General features: G+C 36.5%; 2 protein-coding genes across 2 annotated transcripts in view; one reads left to right on the forward strand and one right to left on the reverse strand.

Annotated features, from left to right (window-relative positions):
• LOC142336427 (beta-soluble NSF attachment protein-like) overlaps positions 1-20061 on the reverse strand; it is a 409326-nt gene that overhangs the window by 144326 nt on the left and 244939 nt on the right. The gene's annotated exons all lie outside the window — the stretch shown is intronic.
• On the forward strand, positions 1690-18183 carry LOC142337261 (uncharacterized). Its single transcript, XM_075386417.1, has 4 exons — positions 1690-1901; positions 3551-3754; positions 16028-16214; positions 17703-18183. Exons 1-4 carry the CDS (start codon positions 1779-1781, stop codon positions 17900-17902), a joined length of 714 nt encoding a protein of 237 aa, XP_075242532.1. The 5' UTR covers positions 1690-1778; the 3' UTR covers positions 17903-18183.

Genomic DNA, 20061 nt, shown 5'->3' on the forward strand with positions numbered 1-20061 from the left:
CGTACCGAAATAGAGGCTAGGAAACAATTCATTCTCTAGACGAGGTTTTTCCTTGGTCGCCTATTTTTTGAGCCTTTAATTGATGCAGAGCTGGTTCCTGGCTCTCCAGTTGAAAGAAGAACTTGCTAAAGTTTGCACGTGAAAGTTTCAGACGCAAAAAAAGTGGCTATAGTCAACAAAAAAAGAGCAATGCTGCTCATGAAAAGATCAGTCTGAAATCTGGGGAATAATAAGAAAAAGAGCAGCTGAGAACAGGCCTAATACTGTTCCGCTGCGATTACGCAGAAACCACAATTATTATTATTAAAGCACTTTAAATGATTCTGGTTTTGAGAAATTTTTGCCCTAGGTGGATGAGAGGGAACAGCTGCAATTTCAATCAATGCGGGATTTTCCGGAGGGGTCCCCCTAATTTTTCCGGAACTCCTACGAGAATGGCGTGAGCAATAACCAAGGTTTTGGCTGATATGGCCTTGCCCTTATCTTGATTGCAATGTATTGAATTCTTCTCAATTCCTTAATGATTTAAGGAATTGAGAAGAATTGAGGCGTGTCCCACAACAGTCTCTTCACAATATATTAGGGTGTTCTTAACTCCTCCCAAATTTATCAGGATTGTTTTTTTTCGGAATAGTCATATCAGGTATCCTGGGTTCGTAAATACTTCACCTTTAATCGCGTCTATCCTAATTTCAAAAGATCCCTTTGCTAAAAGTTGATACAACATCCCAAGATTCTTCTTTGAGTGTTTGGTTGTCTGTCAGGTCAATTGGAGCTGGATTGCTGATTCCGGATTAGTCTCCAAACCATTCTAAAACGCGAAAATGGCGACTAACCATCGATGCTGCAGTCATCTTGTTATTGGCGTCTATTAGGGCATTGCAATGCCCTTCTTAATCTCAGTATCACATTTTATCACAGTTTTTAGGTAGAATACATTAGTGGGTAAGGGTAAAAATAAATTTAAACTACTTGAAAAATGAAGACGAATTTTGCTACTAAATTGTCATTATTGAGTCGGAATTTCATCAAAAAAATTTTTTCCGAAACTTTTCAAGTACAAAAAAATCCCCATGCAAAATTGCTCTACGTTTTTCTGGCGTCTTCTGTGCGGCATTACAATTGAGAAAAGACTACTCGTGGTATAGTAATATACTTTTCCAGTACGTAGGTAAACAATTTTGAGTAAAATTATGCTCGTGATGTTTACATGGACATTAATCTGACTGCACACCTTGCAGGGAAATTCACTAACAAACCATTTAGAGCGATTGAGTTTCAGCTTTTGCCATGGAGCCTATTTTTGATTCATAATACAGGTGGTGCAATTAGCGGTGTTTTTAGGTTTAATTTGACAATTGAGTTTTAAGATGAAACGTTGAGATTTTGCCGAGGTATTGGTTCTCAAAACTTGTCAAGGTTTTTCATTATTCGCCTATCCAAGCCACAAACCAGATTCACAATCTTTTTTGTTGCCAGCTTGAGAGTTCAACCATATGAAAAAAAACAAAAAAAGTCAAAATGGGGGCAACTTCTCTCACTCAGTTACATGATCGAGACCACAGTTAAATTCGACCCAGTTTTTTTTATACGTCAACCAAATATTGGTCGATCACAACCTTTTCATACAGAAAGTTAGTCGACCATAGGCTTTTCATGTCCAATACCGGTCGAAGACTGCCTTTTTATAAGTCGTCTTAACTCTCAAAGAGGGTGTAACTCGTTTATCGTCCCGGAAAGCCAAATCTATTATAGCGATATTGCACAACGGCAGTGGCATGATTGAACATTATGGATACATCTATGGACTGGTCCTCTCTCATGACCCCAATGACGCAAATGAAGATTTCACAGTGCACAATTTCGACCCATCTATCTACACTTTGATTATTAACACTACAGTGAGTAAAAACGATAAATAATTTTAAAATCTCGTATCAATTCATAATACGGATCTTGAACCAATGGAACCCCAGCCCCTATGCCTTTTTTCGCAAATCAACTCACCCACTCGTACTTAACTTTCTGGGTAAATCAGTACTGAATCAGAATGTAATTTCGACAACATAATCAGTACTGATTCAATGTCTGTTCATGTCATATATGGCTCTGATGTACTCTGATTCAGACTTTGATCGGACTCCAAAATTGTTCTTATTTAAAATGTGATTCAGACGCTGGTATATTCTAGTTCAGAGCACGAATTAGACTCTGAATCTGAAAAAAAATCAGGGTTTTATTGTTCTGATTTTAATTATTTTAATCTATTTGCTTTGATCTAGTTATTCTATAGTTTCTCTTAAACTTCATTCTCTGAATTTGACTGAATTCTGAATTTTTGTATTTATTATGTCTAGCTTTCACAGAACGTAGAGTCTCTTGAAAAATTTTGAAAAATGTTCTTATTGCCGATAAGGAAAACAAAAACTTGTTTGTATTGAAAAAAAATTATTTTCCATGCAAAGATCAACTGGGTAATCAAAGTATGTTATATGAAAAAAAATTAAAACTCGAGACATTATTTGCTGAAATCTGACATTTTGCAAGCAGAAGTGAGAATCACTCAATGAGTGTTTGGAAGTTTAGAAGTGATATTATTTCAAAAACTTCTTTTGGTACAGATAATTTTTTTGGAGGGCAGTTTTCGGTGAGAAAAAATGCATAACAAAACAAAACATTATTATGCTAAAATCAAGCAATCGTTCCCTACTACAAATAAATTACTGAAATGGAATAAACTTCATCTTGAAATATGACAAATATAATATCAATTTTCAAAAAAAAATTAAACAACATCTGCTGTTACGCACTAATTTAAATAATTGTTAAAGCAGTTTAAAAAACTTTAAAACAGCAATTTAAAATTGGACCATTCAAAAGAAGCACCAGCTACTCCAGAAGATATTTTTATGATACACAGAATACTAGAATAATACAGAATTTGATTTTACATATTGTATTGGAAAAAAAATATTTTATATTTGATTTGCAAACTTTAGCCAACTGGTTATAAATTTTATTTACTTGACAATTCGAAAAAAAACATATCCTTAGATATAATAAACCCACCTGTTTAAATTCAATTAAGGGTCAAAAAATAAATTTTCAAATTTTTCAAGAGTCGAACCTACATATTTGGATCGGCAACTAAAATAAGAATGTTTTGTCGTGTTTACCAATTTGAAGATGGCAGCCGTTTCGAGTCTACTGAAGACTATGTGAGAAATAGAAGTGCTAACTATCCCGTCTGAAAAATTTTTGCAATTTGGCACTGAAAGTAGTCACATGGCTGCCCGGACTTTAGTGTCTTAGTATATCAGCACTGATTCATAATATTTGAATAGTAATTTTCTAAATCAGTTCTGAAACATTGAAATCCAAGAGTTATTTTGATTGTAAGTCTTTGCATAATAAATTCATATTCTTATTTTATTATGAATTAAAACTGAGTATAGATTTTCCTGTTTTTGTTCTGTTCATAGGAAAATCATAGAGAATATCAAAAACTTCGAATCCAGTTTGCATACGCGTGCATAATACCTATATTTAGAGCAACGACTTCCAACAGATGCAGGTCACGTGGGTTCAGCCTCTGGTGTTTGATGCAGCTGTCATAACTGTGGTTTTCACTCCTACAATGGGAGTCTCTTTGGACAAACAGATGGTGAACGGAGGTACCCCTGAAGTGGTTGCACAGTTTACAGTCAACGATAATATGACAGTTGTTGACCAGCCTTACACAGTCTATGTGCAGGTTTTTCATTCGTTTCAACAGCATGTAACTAACTTAATTACAATTTATTTTGTTACATGGCTCAAACCGAGCATTTTTTTGAAAACGACTATCGCAAATTTGTAACTTTTTGGGGGAGAACTGCATATAAATTTTTCAGTATTCCACTGGATTTGCTAGGATAAATTCTTACATCTGAACTCATCTGATTTTATCTTTCCATCATAACAATTGATCTTCATAGTAGAAATTAAAGTTTTACAGGTGCTATCTTTATGATTAATCAAGGGGCGGGGGGATTTAGATTTACCAGCAGAAAAAAACTCAAAAACTGTCTGTGTATCTACCCATTATCGATGAGAAAAATTAATAAAAAAATCTAATATAAGCAACTTAATTTATAGTGGGGGTTCATAAAGTTGATCAGATATGGTTTGCACTTGACAAGTTCTCGGATATGATTCTTTTGCCAGAGGTAGCCTCACAATAAAGGCTCTTCAAATTAGGTATGGAAAATTTCAAGATCATATGACTTAAAGCTAGTAAGAAAGATCTAAATCAGAGCGCTTGACCAAGATATTGAACAGCTCATCTGAACTTAGAATGATTCAATTCACTAATTTTGTTACCTCGAGTCAATACGGCCTGAAATCATCTTGGTAAAATAAACGTCAAAATAACTTTAACAGATAATTATAAGTTACACTTTAGGTCAATTTCAAATAAATAACATTTCAATAAATTGGTGCTCCCTCAAACTGATTTTCCTGCAAGATTTTTACAGAAAGTAAAAACAAATGAGTGATCATTATTTGAGACAAACTAATATAATCAAATATAATGATTTTACTTACCATTGCTCAGTCTTATCAAACGTTACAAAATTAAAAAGACCACATGAAAAAAAAACAAAAATAATTTTAAATAATTCATAAAAAAACAACAATTAAGTACATTTGATTCAATGAAAGCGACTGTTAGATAGTTTTGATGGCTTTGATCCTTTATCTAAGCTAAAACTGTTATACCTGCTCCCGGACTTCAGTTTCAAAACACTTCAGCGCTGAACCAGCACATCTCACGGGTAATAATTTATTCAACTCTAAAACATTGAATCTCCAGAATACTTTAGTTTCTTTACGTTCAGTTTTTTCATTATAATTACATTGAGGTCGTAGTGTTTGCCCCAGCTAACCTTATCCTATATAGTCCTTAGAATTACTCATACCCCAAAGTTAGGTCTAAGCGAATTAATGTACAAAATATAATACTTTTGTAGCTTATAATTGGTAATCAGCATCGTCCTAGATACTCTATTTATACATAAGCTACTTTGCAGGCCATAACCACAAAGCCTATTTAGCTTAGTGGCTATGACTTGCTACGCAAATTAAATGTTACAAGCACCCACGCGGAAGTTCCAATCGCATATAAAGCAAACCTTTTTGGAGAGAGTTATGTTGAACATATTATATTTCATGCTGTAAATCTTATTCATAAATCAAGACTGGTCAATGTAAATTGTGACATGAACAGAGTACTGGTCAAAATAAAAACCAGAATTTCTCTGGACTGATTCTGCGCTGATTTGCTCTGCCACTAAATTCCGGGCTTGCATTGCATTGATAAGATCAATCATGTACTTAAGTTGCATTTAGTGGTCCATTCAGTGATATAAGCGCTAGTGTAACGGCTGCTCCCTTGTCTTTCACAAAGAAAGTTTCACACCGCCCAGTTCGCTCTGAGTGTTTACAAAAACTGTCCGTATACTTCGTTTAAGCAGTTCGATTTTGTAACTGTATATCCGCTCTGCTGTACCTACCGTTGCATTAAATAATTTAACTAACTTAGTTTTGGATTTTTTTCAATTGAACTGGCTCTACAGATCACACAATATGGGATCTCTATATGTTTACCAGTTGAATCGTTTTGATGAAACAAATCTAAGGCAAAAATATATGCCTGAGAGGTGTTATGAAAAATTTGTTTCTAATTTAATCTTTGATGTGTGTGTTGCGAATTTCGCAGAGTACTCAAGTGTTGAAGATTGAAAATCAGGACACAGAAAATTGAATTCACTAATCGAGACGTTTTCGATACAAGACACAATATGAGATAGAAAATTGCTCAAGACAAATTTTCGGTATCAAAACACAGTATCAATTTAACAATTATACTGTTCAAGTGTTTGGTTTTGGCAGGATGCAATAACACATATGCTGCTCAAGACTATATTATTTCAACAATTTTATTACTGAGCTTCACTGCTGGCCTCTTGTAATATCCATCTTTTGTTCGGGTTTCTGCTGATCGAATCAATCCATCGGAACCATGAAAGGTTTCGGTTATTCGATCCAGATTGGAATATCGACGTTTGTCACTGTCTTCCACTAACCACACAAGATCACCCTGCTGAAGACTTCTGTCCGTTGTGGTCTGCCACTTCTTTCGACTATTCAACGTTGGCAAGTACTCTTTGCGGAATCTGTCCCAGATGAGGTCTGCGTAAGCTTGCGTTTGTCTGAAGAGCTTTCTATGATCAACAAAAAGCTCTGCACCTGATAGATACGGCAACTGAAGGTTCTTGTTGTCAAGTAGGAAATGGTTTGGAGTAATAGCTTCTAAATTGGTAGCATCAGAACTGACCTGTGTCAGCGGTCTAGCATTCACCGTCTGCTCAACAAGACACATCGTGTTTGACAGAACATTTTCCTTGACTGATCGATTGTCCAGCACTGCATACATTGCCTTCTTGCAACTTCTAACTAATCATTCCCACACTCCTCCAAAGTGTGGTGCTGCAGGTGGGCTGAACTTCCATCTGATGCCTTGTTGAATCAGATGTTCCTTAATTTGCCTCTTGTTCGATGCTGCTATATATTCTGCCAGTTTTTTTCAGCTCCAACGAAGTTTGTCCCGTTATCGCTAATAATTTTGACCGGTTTGCCTCTTCGATCAATGAATCGCATAACGGCGTACAGACAACTATCAGTGTCTAGTTTTGGTACAATTTCTATATGTACCGCTCGTACAGTAAGGCATGTGAATAGACAGCACCAACGCTTTTCGTTTTTTCGACAAATTTTTACTGTGAATGGTCCGAAATAGTCTACACCCAAATTCGAGAACACTGTTGATGCGACTAATCGTTCTTCAGGTAGATCTGCCATTACTGGTGCCTTTGTTTGGGCTTTACCCTTTCGACATCTAATGCATTTGTTTCTGATCGATCTCAAAGCATCTTGTATGCATAGGATCCAGAATTTCTGCTGAACTATGTTTCTGACATGTTCAGTACCTTCGTGATGACTATTCTTATATTCATTTTGCAAGAATAATTCAACTACATGGTGCTTCCATTGTTACAGTATTGGATGCTTCGCTTCGAAGCTCAATTGACTTTTACCTATTCTGCCTTGGGCACGAATAAGACCTTGCTGGTCTATGAATGGTAAAAACTGCAGGATTTTGCTGTTTTTAGGAACTTTTTTTTCAACCTTGAGAGATTTCATCTCTTCAGCAAACTGTTCTTGCTGCAGTAGTCTGAAGATGCTTGCTTGTGCACCCTCTCTTTCTTCAACACTTAGTGTTCTTGTTGCCGGTTTGTGTTTTTTAAATACACGCTGTTTGTATGCCGTTGTATTTACTAGTCGATTGTAGTTGCTGAATCGTCCCCACTGAATCATCGGCTTCTTCTCTTCAAACTTTGCTGAGAAGACCATTTGGTCGTTTTTTCGTCTGAAGCAAATGTTAAATTCACCTGTTGAGGCCATTCGCTCTCTGGCTGCTTCAACCAGGCCGGCCCAGTGAGCTATTCGCTTCTCTTAAATTCGTCAACATTATTCGCTCGTGTCCCGATGTCAGCTGGATTGTTAATACCACTCACATGATTCCACTGTGAAACATTAGTTGTATCCAAAATCTCAGCTACTCTGTTTGCAACAATCACCTTTTGCTTCCAGTGGGAGCTGTGAATCCATTGCAAAACAGTAGTGGAGTCTGTCCAAAAATTAGGACTGTGAATCTTCGATTCGTGTTCCTTCACTATCTGCTCTTTAAGTCTCACCGCCATCACTGCTGCTTGTAGTTCCAAGCGTGGTATGGAAAAGTGTCGCATCGGTGCGACTCTGCACTTTCCGATTACAAATGCTAAGTCTGCTGAGTATTGTTTGGGCTTTGAACGTAGGTAAGCCACTGCGCACATTGTGTCTTCAGATGCGTCTGCAAACACATGAAATTCCCATTTGTCCTTGGATGTGCTGAAGTATTTTCTATCAATGCTTCTTTCTGCTACTTCTGGACGCTGCGCTTTCCACTTCAGAAACTCTTCTTCTTCGTTAGATTCTTTTGAGTTGTCCCAATGTTGTCCATTTTTGGTCCAAATGCTTTTCAGGAGTCGTCTCATATAGATACTGAGTGGCGAAAACAGTCCAAGAGGATCGAACACTGAAGAATCTAGAGATAAGATCTTCCTTTGGGTGATTGGTGTCTCAAATTCTTTGCTTGTACCTCTACAAACCTGTAGACTATCATCGGTAATCGTCCACTGAATCACAAGCAACGATGTCCCTTCCTGGTTGGGCTGTACTTCAACCTGCTTTGTTTTGCTGATTGATCTTAAGTCCTCTGGGATTGCGGTGGTTACCGCGTCGCTGTTGGTGATCCAGTTCTTCAGTTCAAATCCATGTTTTGAGAGAAGAGGTTGCAGTTGTTTGAAACCCTTGATTGCTTCTTCAGTTGTTTCGACTGACTTGATGAAATCGTCCATGTAGAAGTTGTTTTGAATTGTTTTTGCTGCAATTGGGAACTCGTCCTGGTTATCGATGGCTACTCGCTTCAGAGCGTAGTTTGCACATGTTGGTGAACTCTTTGCTCCGAAAACATGACGTTGATACTCGTAAATTTGCACAGGTTCGTTCATTGTTGGTCGCCACAAGAATCTCAAGCAGCTTTTATCCCGTTCATGAACTTGCACTTGCAAAAATATTGATTCAATATCTGCGGTTAGGGCAATTGGTCCTTCTCGAAATCTGAATATTGTTCCGATCAATCCGCGTAGTAGATTGGGTCCGGCCAACAAAATGTCATTTAGGCATATGTCCTTGTATTTTGCTGCAGCGTTGCAAACACAGCGAACTTTACCCGGTTTGTTGGGTTTTAGTACCAGATGGTGTGGCAAATACCATTCCTTTCCGAAAGAGCCTTTGACTTCCGGTTTACCAAGGCTCTTCACAAATCCCTTTTCAACATTGTATCAATTGACTGTTGATACAATTGTTTTAAATTTGGGTCCCGTTGGAATCTTCGTTCCAGTGAGTAGAGCTGACCAAGGGCCGAGCCGTAGTTGTTTGGAAGATTGGGTTCTGGTTCACTCCAGAGCATGCTCACTTCTTACCGCTTGTCCGTAAACTTTGTTGTGCTCTCTAAGAACTTCTGAGCTTGCTGTTTTTTCTCTGATGGACCGAATTCATTTAGTTTTGGAGATTAAACTTCTATGTCCCACAATGATTGTATACTTCCGGTAACTTTCACATCTTCTGTGAAGGCGAAATGACAAACATTTTGACTTTTCTTGCCTGTCATGGGACCACTGACTACCCATCCTATTTCTGTTGAGACGGCGAAAGACTCACCTTGTGTCCCAATCTTATAGTCCAATGGACGTTGAATTTTGGTAGGCATCTTTTCCAATTATGATGCCTACTTCCATCAGGTTGAATGTTCTGTTAGTGAGAACATTCAGGTGTCTGAAGTTGTTCTTCAGTTCCTTGTAATCATATGTTGTGTTTCGCAAGGAGATTGATGGGTGTGCAAACGCTTCAATTGAATGTACTTTTGAATGTAGTCCCTTTTTTGCGATAGGAACCTTCTCTGTCCTCAAATTTTGCATCCCATGTGTGCCAGCTATGTTCAAGGTAACGTCGGTGCCTTTGGCTTGTAGTTGATCCTTAACACTTTGATCGATGAATGATACTGTTGAACCACTATCGAGGAAAGCCCAGGTAGTCAACCTGTTACCACCAATCTGAACCAATACCGGCACTATACGAAGAAAACTAGTAACTTGGTTACTCTGGTTGATTGTTTCTGCGCTTACGTTAACTGCGTGACTACCCTCGTCCATTTGGTTTTCTGAGTGAAGCAGTCTGTTGTGCTTTTTGGTACATCCATTTATACTGCACGGGTGGACTTTACAATCTTTGATTGCATGCGCTTTTCCCCAGACATCCATAACATAAGCGTTCTTTTCTCACTGCTGCATAGCGATCAGTGACATTCATATTCTTAAATATTGGACAGTTCCATATTTTATGAGTGCCATCCACTAGTGAACAGTTGTTGTTTTGCATTTGCCTCGTTTGTTTCGCATTCGAACTCGCAGTAACATTTGACGATTTTGAGAATCGTTTTTCTTTGTAAGCGTTTGGTCAATCAACTTCCTTTTGTTCGCTCTTGGTTAATGGCATTCCTTCATGAACAAAAGTTATTCGAGCTAACCATTTTTCAAGGAGCGTGAGACCGGGTCTATCTTCTTGACACTCGTCAACGAAGAAGAACCACATTTCTTTCAAGTTTGGGGACAATTTTTCAATTGCCATTTGTCGTGTTGAACTTGAACGCAGGTCGCCCTCATAATTGTATTGCTTCATTACATTAACTAGGTTGCTGATTGTTATTGAGTAATTAATTATAGCCGTTGAGTTGTGCCTTCGTTGTTGTTTGCGCAATATGTTAAGCTGAGCGTCGACAATTAGGTATGGTCGCCCAAACTTCCGTCCCAGGAGTTCCCACGCTTGAGCGTAGAATTCTCCCGAAAAGCCCAATTCTGATATAGCTGACTTTGCTTTACCTGTCAACAAATTTTCAAGTGGCTCATTTTCTCTGACTTGGGTATATCGCGATGGTGAATCGTTGCTTTGAACATATTTGACCACTCCGGCCACTCTAGGGGGTTTCCGTCGAAAGAACTCATTTTCAACTTAGGTAGCTGACTACTACTGCTTGGTTTACTGCGCTTCAGCTTGTCTTGTTCCGTGCTGCGCTGGCACGCTCTCCACTTGGTGACCGTGACTTAGTACACCTTCGCGATTGAAGCTTAACCTGGGATAATTGTTGTCGATCCTGGTTTTCGTACGCTCGGAATTATAATCGTGCAAGTTGGAGAATTTATAAGTTATCGAGCCAACGGAAACATCTTTATTCTTCGGGGTTTTCCAGTTGAATGGTGATATACTTCGAATACTAGGGGCTGCCCTATCATCAGAATTTGGTGCTCTTACGTCAAGAGCTTCTTTCTCGTATTCCAGTTTTAGTGCACCTTCTTCTTCAAAAAGTTTCACCTCCATTTCAAGCTCCTTCCTTTTCAATTCGAAATCAATTTTCTTCAACCTCATTTTTGAGCCGCAAACTTTTCTAGAGCCGCAAGCTTTTCTGCTTTTCAGCGCGTTCATCAGAGGAGGCCTTTGAATCATTGTCCCTGTTTGAGTTTCCATGTTCAGCAGTTCGTTGAGAAACTCCTACAACAGACTGTGAAGACTTAGCGGCAGTTGGTTCTGCATTGCTTGTCAATTGTGCGGTTTGATTCTGTTGATCCGTCATGTTTGTTTCTCCGTGAATGTATGGTGACCAATCTGCGTTTAATGTTTGTAAGAAGTTCAGTCGTTCGGCTTCGTAACGTTCAAACAATTCGGGATCACGAGGAGTATTTGCTCGCTTCGGAAGAAGAATGCAATAAGAGTCGTCAAGCTCCAGTATCTGTTGATAAATGGCCGTGAGTTTGCTTGATCTATTGATGTTTCTGATTAGCTTCTGGCACTCCTGAGTTTTTTTGTTCGAGTCGTTTTTTACAGTTGCTGATCTGCCTATGCAAAATGTCTTGACTCTGTGACGGAGTCACTTCGTTTGTACTTTGGGACTGCAGCTTGAATCTCTAAAATATTTTTGTATTTTATCTTCAATTAAGCCTTGCTACTCGGCTTCTAATGCACTTTGCCTACTTGGCTTTGCGTCGTTGAATTGCCTGTTGAGTTTTGTTCTCGGTCCTCGATGACTTCGTCACTTCGACTGTTGGGTTGGACAGCAGTTTATTCCACTGTCCGGGTCGGCGAAACAAATGTAACGGCTGCTCTCCTTGTGTTTCAGAAAGAAAATTTTACACCGCCCAGTTCGTTCTGAGTGGTTACAAAATCTGTCCGGATACTTCGTTTATGCAGTTTGCTTTTGTAACTGTATATCCGCTCTGCTGTACTTACCGTTGCATTAACTAATTTAACTAGCTTAATTTTGGATTTTTTCTCAATTGAACTGGGTGCACAGATCACACAATGCGGGATCTCTATATGTTTACCAGTTCAATCGTTTTGATGAAACAAATCTAAGGCAAAAATACATGCCTGAGAAGTGTTGTGAAAAATTTGTTCTTAATTTAATCCTTGATGTGTATGTTGCGATATTCGCAGTATTCACGAGTTGAAGATTGGAAATCAGGACACTGAAAATTGAATTCACTGTTCAAGACGTTTTTGATACAAGACACAATATTAGATCGAATATTGCTCAAGACAAATTTTCGGTATCAAAACACAGTATCAATTTAACAATTATAATGTTCAAGTGTTTGGTTTTGGCAGGATGCAATAACACATATACTGCTCAAGATTATATTATTTTAACAATTTTATTGCTGAGTTTATGTGCTAGGTCGAGTTGCTAGATTGACAAGATATTGGGATTGTGAGTTCTTATTTTTGTTCAGCTTGTTAACAACTTTTCTGCTGACGTGGCATACGCGGCTGTTTCTGATTTGCTATACACAGTTTTCTCGCTAGGGGGAGGGATAATCCGGATAAAAATAGAGCACAGTAATAGTTTTCATCCTACGCATTTTGTTATTCCTTAAGCTCAGCTCCAACAGCTAGAAAGAATTTATATTTTAGTTAGTCCGCCTCTAGATCGATCGCCCGTACATTTGTAGAAACGAAACTGAATACGTCTTCCTGTTAGCTATAACGTCTAATTCCTAATATAATTACGTATGACACTGACGGTAATACTAACAAGGCGGCTCGGTAATGTGCGATGGCACATAAGGTTCCGACCCCGCCCATCCACAATTTTGGCATAATTGTCTACCAAATGAGGAACAGATAGAAGAACCCAAAAATTATTTTTTTGCGAATCCCAAAAAAGCCCAAGTCTTTTTCAAAAAATTCTGTATGAACGATAAGATAGCCTCCAAAGCAAATAACTCAGTGGAGTAAAAATTAATGCATTAGATTGCTGTAATATGTCCATATTAAGAAAGCGACTCAAGACGAACAGCAAAATCAAACAACAACAACAAACATGAATTACATCAAAAAATTTATGTCCCTCTTACAAAACTAAATTTAACAACAAAGTCAACATACCGTCAGATAAACCCAAAACTAAACAAATAAAACTTATAAATCACCAGAAAACCTATGCGACCAGTCCATAAAAAGGTTTGGTAGCAATTATACAAAAAAGAACAAAAACAGCAAAGTAAAAAAAAAAACTTTTTTTTAAACAGTTAACTTCAAAGTAATAAATACCATTAGGAATCAATTAATATTACCACAAATTTACTAATACCACTGCTTCTATAGAAGGGCATTAGGACCTGTCCTTATTCATTTTTTAAAGCGGCTTAAAAGAACACCAAAGAACAAACAAAATTTCGAAACAAAATTACATTAATTGTTATGAAAGGAATTAATTACAAAAAGAGCTTTTTAAATAGGGTCGTTTAATCATAAAAAGGAAGCCCTCGAGACCTGTAATTATCCATAATATTTCTTGCATCTACAAAAAGAACGTCAAATATGACAAAAATCACATTAATTTACTTTTGTTTTGTGAAAAACCGGTGTCGAAGCCAGTAAGGTCATAACAAATTCTTTAAAAGATTTTTGGACACCAATCCCTCTTATCCCCTTGTCACCCATAATTTCAAATTTGACCTGTAATTAACTAATGAGATTAGGTAACAAAAAGAAACATAAAAAGAACAAAATTGCGAAGTTAAAAAGTTTTTTTTTTTTAATTTTGGAAAACGATTGTTTTCAAAGTCATGAAAGCCATCAGCTATGTACTAATATCAGAATATCGGTTCGTCTAATCTTCCAAGAGAAACCAATGAAAGCTATCACTATACAGGAAATTTCATACGACCGAAACGACAAAGTATAAATGACAGTTAGGGACAAAATTAAAGAATTCAATTGATTTCGTCAAGAAAGAGGCGTCGGGCCGTTAAAACGATGATGTATATGTTTCAGGATGTTAAGGTGTTCAATTGTGCCTTATTCTAAATGCTAATAAGGTGACATGAGAACGGTCAATAATGTGATAATGTGAGAAAATTAGAAAACGTGAAAAACTGGCAAATATCAAAACAAACAAAAATCTGAAATCTTGTAGTATCAAAGCCAGAAAACAATAACTTCAGGCTTAAAACTGCAACCGAGAATAAATGTTAAATCAGTTGAAAGAAGAAGCAGTCTTTCTTTAATGACATTAAGCTGGAAGTTGAACAGATTAAAAAAAATTAGAGGAAAAGTTAATTAAGCCATTATTTATTGAAAAGTCATTTATTTAAAAAAAAAGAAACGTTCATAAATTTTCAATTAAAAAACTAAATGCATTAGCTTGGAGCGAATTGGTTGGACCTATCACTCCTGAGCTTTGATTTGATATGTTCTGTTCTTTATTATTAAAAAAAAACTTTTTTTTTAAAAAAAAAAGACCGGCTGATTACAACCCGATTTTTTTTTGGATTGTAACAGTCCAAGAATGGCTCAAAACTGATAATAATTATTGTAAGTTAAGTACAATTGATTTGTCGAATGTTGTTGACATAGATAATTTGTTAGTTGAAAACTCAAAATAAGTTAAATAAATTCTGCATTTTTGATAATCAACGAGTAAAGTTAGCAAAAAACGGCAAGGTTTTAACTACAGTGCACTCTCAGCGGACTCTGAAGTAGAAATAGCCCCCCTCCTCTGAGTCTACAAAGATTGTATGAGTGTTGTTTGGGGGTGTCCTGTCGGCAAATTTAATCAAAGTGGACTAAATTAGCTTATTTCGTGCTGTTTTTGATGAAAAAGGTTAAATTTTGAAAAGTTTATCCAGTTTTTTTGACCAAAAAAATTAAATCAAAACAATCAAAAATGCTTGTTCGTCTTCAAAAATAAAATCAACGACACTATTCTTAAAAATTATAACAATTTTTAGCAAAATTGACGAAAATTTAGGCAAAAATTCCGGAAAATGTGAATAAAAACAACATGAATTCACTCTTCTTTTCTCAGAAAATTAAACCTCGATAACTCCCTGTAGAAAACGAAAATTTAAAAAATCTTTTCAATTCCATATTCTACGCTGGACGAGCTTTCTAATGATACCAGTCTCAACTCTCTACGATGAATATATCGAGCGGCGAAAATTCACGGAACAAAAAAAACCCAGTTGAGTATATAGTTCTTCCCCCCTCAAGAGGGTCGGAACAATTAGTGACATTAATTTCAGATAACTTGAAGGTAGATTTTTTTGCGAATCATAGAATTGTTATTGGGAGCCCGTTCTTGAAAATAGCAATTTGAAAATCCTGATTTTGTTTGCGTAGATCACAGAAACCGATCATTACCAGCAAGAGTAGACCCCACAAATTTGTCTAGTTAGATTACATTTGATAATTTGCGAATTGCAATTTGAATATTAATGCATGTGTTCTTAATAAATCTTAATCTACCTAACTTCAAATAAGTTCCTGCTGCGAAATTTGTGCTGCATGTTCAAGTTGGTATTGATGATGGGGTCTCTGTTTAAATAAGTGATCAGAGGTCCCTTTTAGCTGGGATTTCAATTAGTGCCCTATTCATGATACTCTATAGGCAACAACTTAGATGAAACAATGATACCTCAAACATGTAACAAACATTAATAGTTGCTACTACTAGAATGTTATTAGCTTTTTCAATTTGAAATGTAGTTGAGGCAAAAGCCACTTCATAGTCAATTTAGATCGAGCATTGTCTTTTTATAAGTCGACGTCTCAGCTAGTGTCATATCGTTTTAAAAATTAATTTGTCTTCGCTTCCCAGAAAAAGATTTAAAAAAGAAGAAAATTGTTGGCGTGGAAAAAAATTAGAATAACACTGAGAAGGAAAGAAAGAAAGAAAAAATTAATTCTAGAGAAAGCATAGAAAAAAGAAAGTGACTAAGAAGAAAAATATTGAGGTGAATATGAAGAGAAGAATATTTCTTTTTAGGCAGTAACATCAGACCGTATGAGCCAGTCAGCTACAAAAACCCTATCCTGGACATACGTCTACAGCAATCCTGTATTCACAATCCAAAATGTCGCCATTGGGAGTACTTATGACATGGACTGGTATTTTGACCCTCAATTGCAACCACTTTACACTCAGTACATTGCCATAGAGTTCGATATCACAGGCAAGTCCACATCCGGTATTTGAATAATGAACTCCGGTTTCGAACATGAATAGCCGACTAATTTAATTATTAATTAAGTTGTCAGCGCCCGATGAACAATTATAATGGGAAAACTATGATTCGTGATTCGGGTCTAGGAAATAAACCCCCACGGAAAAAACCACCCACTAAACTTAGGAAATAAACCCCCACGGAAAAACCACCCGTTTAACTTTAGATAGGAAATAAACCCCCACGGAAAAACCACCCACTTAACTTTAGATAGGAAATAAACCCCCACGGAAAATAACCTCCACGGAAATAAACTCCCACGGAAATAAACCCCCATTTTAAAATTGAATTTCGGTCGTGATAATTTGTTCGGTTGAGATAGTTTCAAATCAAGTCCCACGGGCCGCTGAGGCATGGCCATGGCCCGCGAGGCATGGCCAAACGCACTAAATGCGCAGCTCTTTAATAGTTAAGTGGGGGTTTATTTCAGTGGCCGTTTATTTCCTATCTAAAATGAAGTGGGTTTTTTTCCGTGGGTTTTTTTCCGCAACCGCTATAATTCGGTCCCTAGGCCCCTGCATTGAACAGGTACCTGGACCCCGACAACAATATAGATGCAAGCAATCATTAAACGATGCAAGCCTTGGAAATAAAACAGAGGAGGGTCAAAAAAAGATAAAATACAAGCAAGTTTACTTTGTAGTTGATGAAATGGTTTCCATAGAAACTGATGAAATGTTCGCAATATTCGTTCTCCAATTTTTCTTAAAAAGATATGAATCAACTTCAATCTGTTACACAACACATTATCTGCTTGTCTGCTCTTAGATGAGCAGCTTCCAGAGCTGAGTAGTTTTCTACACCAATTAAAAACTAGCGGTGTGAGAAGCCGGTGAAACTGGTCGCTCCCAAGACAACAAACTACAAGCCAGCGCCCCTACAAAATAATTTGGACCATTTTACCTCTTGAATTACACAAAACATATAAGGTCCTTATAGTGTCGGATATGGCGACAAAGGAACAATTATACTAATCGTTTCATACTAATACCGCAAAATTCTCTAATATGGTGCAATATTAATTCAGAACCATAGGTAGCGACGATGGCTCATCATAAAATTTCATTATATAGATTACCATTTCGTTGTCTACCAATCTTTGAAATTATCACAACCCCACCAATGTTTAAAAATTGACTTATGAAGAACAATGCTCGACCAAAAAAGGGTATGAACAGATCCTGCTTGACCTTTGCTCGACTTTATTTCACTTTTTAGAATTTTCCTCGACTGAAAGTAGGAAACTTGACTGTGCCGCCCTAATAGAAATTTTTGAGCCGTTTCATAAGTCGAGTCTTAGACCTGGGCTTGGCTTTGCCTCTGATTTAAATATCTTCTGGACGGCGATGTTTATTATAATTAATATTAATAATATTATTATTAATAATAATTGTCTTTCCATGTCTTACATTATTCATGTTTAACTGTGTTGAGCAGGTATACACCGGTATTACCATGAGCAGACGAATAGAAGGAAAGTTGATGGATACTACCAATACGTGGTGAATGGATACAATCCCAAAACTTCCCTCGACGTCCCCTCATATGCAAGCGAAACAGATGTTGCATTCATAATTGTCGTTACGATGAGTGACATGTACTTCTACTCGACCATGGTCTACCCTTGGGCTTCTTGAAACCAACATCCAATACGCAAAAATTCTTCTCAATCAGTCACCCAATGAGCGGGTGAACCGAAAATTGCTGTAATGTAATCATTTAAACAGAACCTTGAGAGTTAATAAATTTCAAGCAAGTCGATTTATTCTCCTTGGTAAAGCAAAGACTTAAAAGAAATTGCACTTAACTGATGTCGAATCTTAATAGCGTTTCAGATTCACTGATTTGTTTTTCTTAATTGTTCCTTAACTGACTGTCTTACGTAACCAAGTTGATTAATTTGAATTATTGTGACATATCCGATCTGTTTCAAGAAAATGATTCCGAAATTGATATCGTGGTATGACTTCATAAAAAAGCTTTATCAAGCAAGATCTATTTAGTTTTATTGTTTATTCTCTTCGAACTCATAACATGGCACCATATGACGAGGCAACACTGCCTTTTGGCGTTCTCTCGGTTCAATGTGTGTGTATACAAAAAGTGTAAAAATATATACATTTTTTTGTTTGTCTGTTCCGAAAACAATTTACTATTATTATTATTATTATTATTATTATTATTATCAATCTGGTAGGTGCTGAAAAGTCTCAAATTTGCCCGAAAAATTTGCGATCTTCTCTGATAAGTATAGCAGAATCACTAGCTGTTTGAAAGAACTGAAAAATTAATCAACTTTTAGGTTCTATCGGTGATATAAGCAATTTAAGAATTCTATTGCGTAGGTGGAATATAATGTTCGTGGAAAGTGTACCCATTTGTTTACTGGACTGCCGCTAATATGATCAACAGTAAGACCTGAGGATCTGAAATTTTTTTAATCCAAACAAACATCCAATCAAATAAAATGAACTGAAATTCAGCTTTTTCTTCCAATTCAACGCTTTTTGTGCATTTCAAGAAATCAATAAAAAACAACGAAAAATCGATCAAAAACGATCAAAATACGATCAAAGAACGGCGAATTATTACAAATATAAACATTGTAAGAAACGACAAAAAAACGACGAAAAAACGATCATTCCTTAAAAGTAACAGACGACGAAAACAAAGAAGACGACGACAAAAAAATGACGAAAACGCCGATTTTTTACTATAGGTTGTCGTTTTTTCGTCGGTATCCTCAACACGGGTACAATTATAGAAAATCATAAGAATTCTGTTTTCGCTATTCAGATTTTTTAGTTCTTAGTATTCTCAATTATATAAAACTGCATTGTAATAAATTATTCACTAAAATACAAGTTATACCAAGACGGCAGCATGAACAAACAAAATTGCGTAAGACAAGTTTTGCGTTCACTGTTGTAAAACATTTATTGATTTGAAATTGGAATTTTTGAAATTTTGAATTAATCTTGCTAAAATCAAATCAAAAGTCATTGCAATACAGAGTTAATGAAATCCACTTGCATTTTTAAAAAATTCCTACCAATCTTGCGGGGGGAGGGGGGTAGAAACTATATACTCAATTAGGTTTTTTTGTTCAGTCAATTTTGACCGACCGATATATTCATGTAGAGAGTTGTGAGCGGTATCATTTAAAAGCCCGTCCAGCGTAGAAATTGGAGAAAAATCATTTTCTTTTAAATTCGCTTTCTAGAGCGAATTATCATGGTTTAATTTTTGTGAATACTAGTCCAATTTGCTTTGTTTTTTCACATTTTCTGGAATTTCTGCCTGAAATTTCGTCAAATTTGCTAAAGTTCCAAATATTTCAAAATTCAGCCTTCTTTATCAAAAAATGCCCAAATCAAGATCCTTTAGTCCCCTTTGACTGAGTTAGACGGAAGTAAACATCCAGAAACAACTAACACCAAGATTCTAAATTAGGAAGGTAGCTAGTCCTTCGTCCACTGCCATTGAGAGTTGTCTGAAACTAAAATTTTGCGGTTTTTGCTAATTTTAGTCTATTATTATCGAAAACGCATCATTTATTTTAATCTTTTAGGTAACAAATTATCAAATCTATAGCGTTAGAAACAATTGAGTTTTCTTAATGAACAAACAACAAAAACAAGGTTAGTTTCTGTCCAATCTTGAACTGCTGCAATCCAAAAACACTTCGGATATTAATCAGTCGATCTTTTGTTAAAAAAACATCGAACTTCTTTATATTAATTCGAATGTTTTTAATTTGACATCCTAAGCAGTCCCAAAAAAAGTGTTTGCTCTG

The sequence above is a fragment of the Convolutriloba macropyga genome, chromosome 3 (genome assembly GCF_964194025.1).
Source record: "Convolutriloba macropyga chromosome 3, txConMacr16.3, whole genome shotgun sequence".
NCBI classification, from domain to species: domain Eukaryota; kingdom Metazoa; phylum Xenacoelomorpha; order Acoela; family Convolutidae; genus Convolutriloba; species Convolutriloba macropyga.

What these genes read in the sequence shown, in the direction of transcription:
- LOC142337261 (XM_075386417.1), top strand. Translation starts at nt 1,779, where the DNA reads ATGATTGAACATTATGGATACATCTATGGACTGGTCCTCTCTCATGAC. An exon ending in CTTTGATTATTAACACTACA is followed by an intron (nt 1,902 to 3,550) that starts GTGAGTAAAAAC and finishes ACCTATATTTAG; the next exon opens with AGCAACGACTTCCAACAGAT. An exon ending in CATAGAGTTCGATATCACAG is followed by an intron (nt 16,215 to 17,702) that starts GCAAGTCCACAT and finishes TGTGTTGAGCAG; the next exon opens with GTATACACCGGTATTACCAT.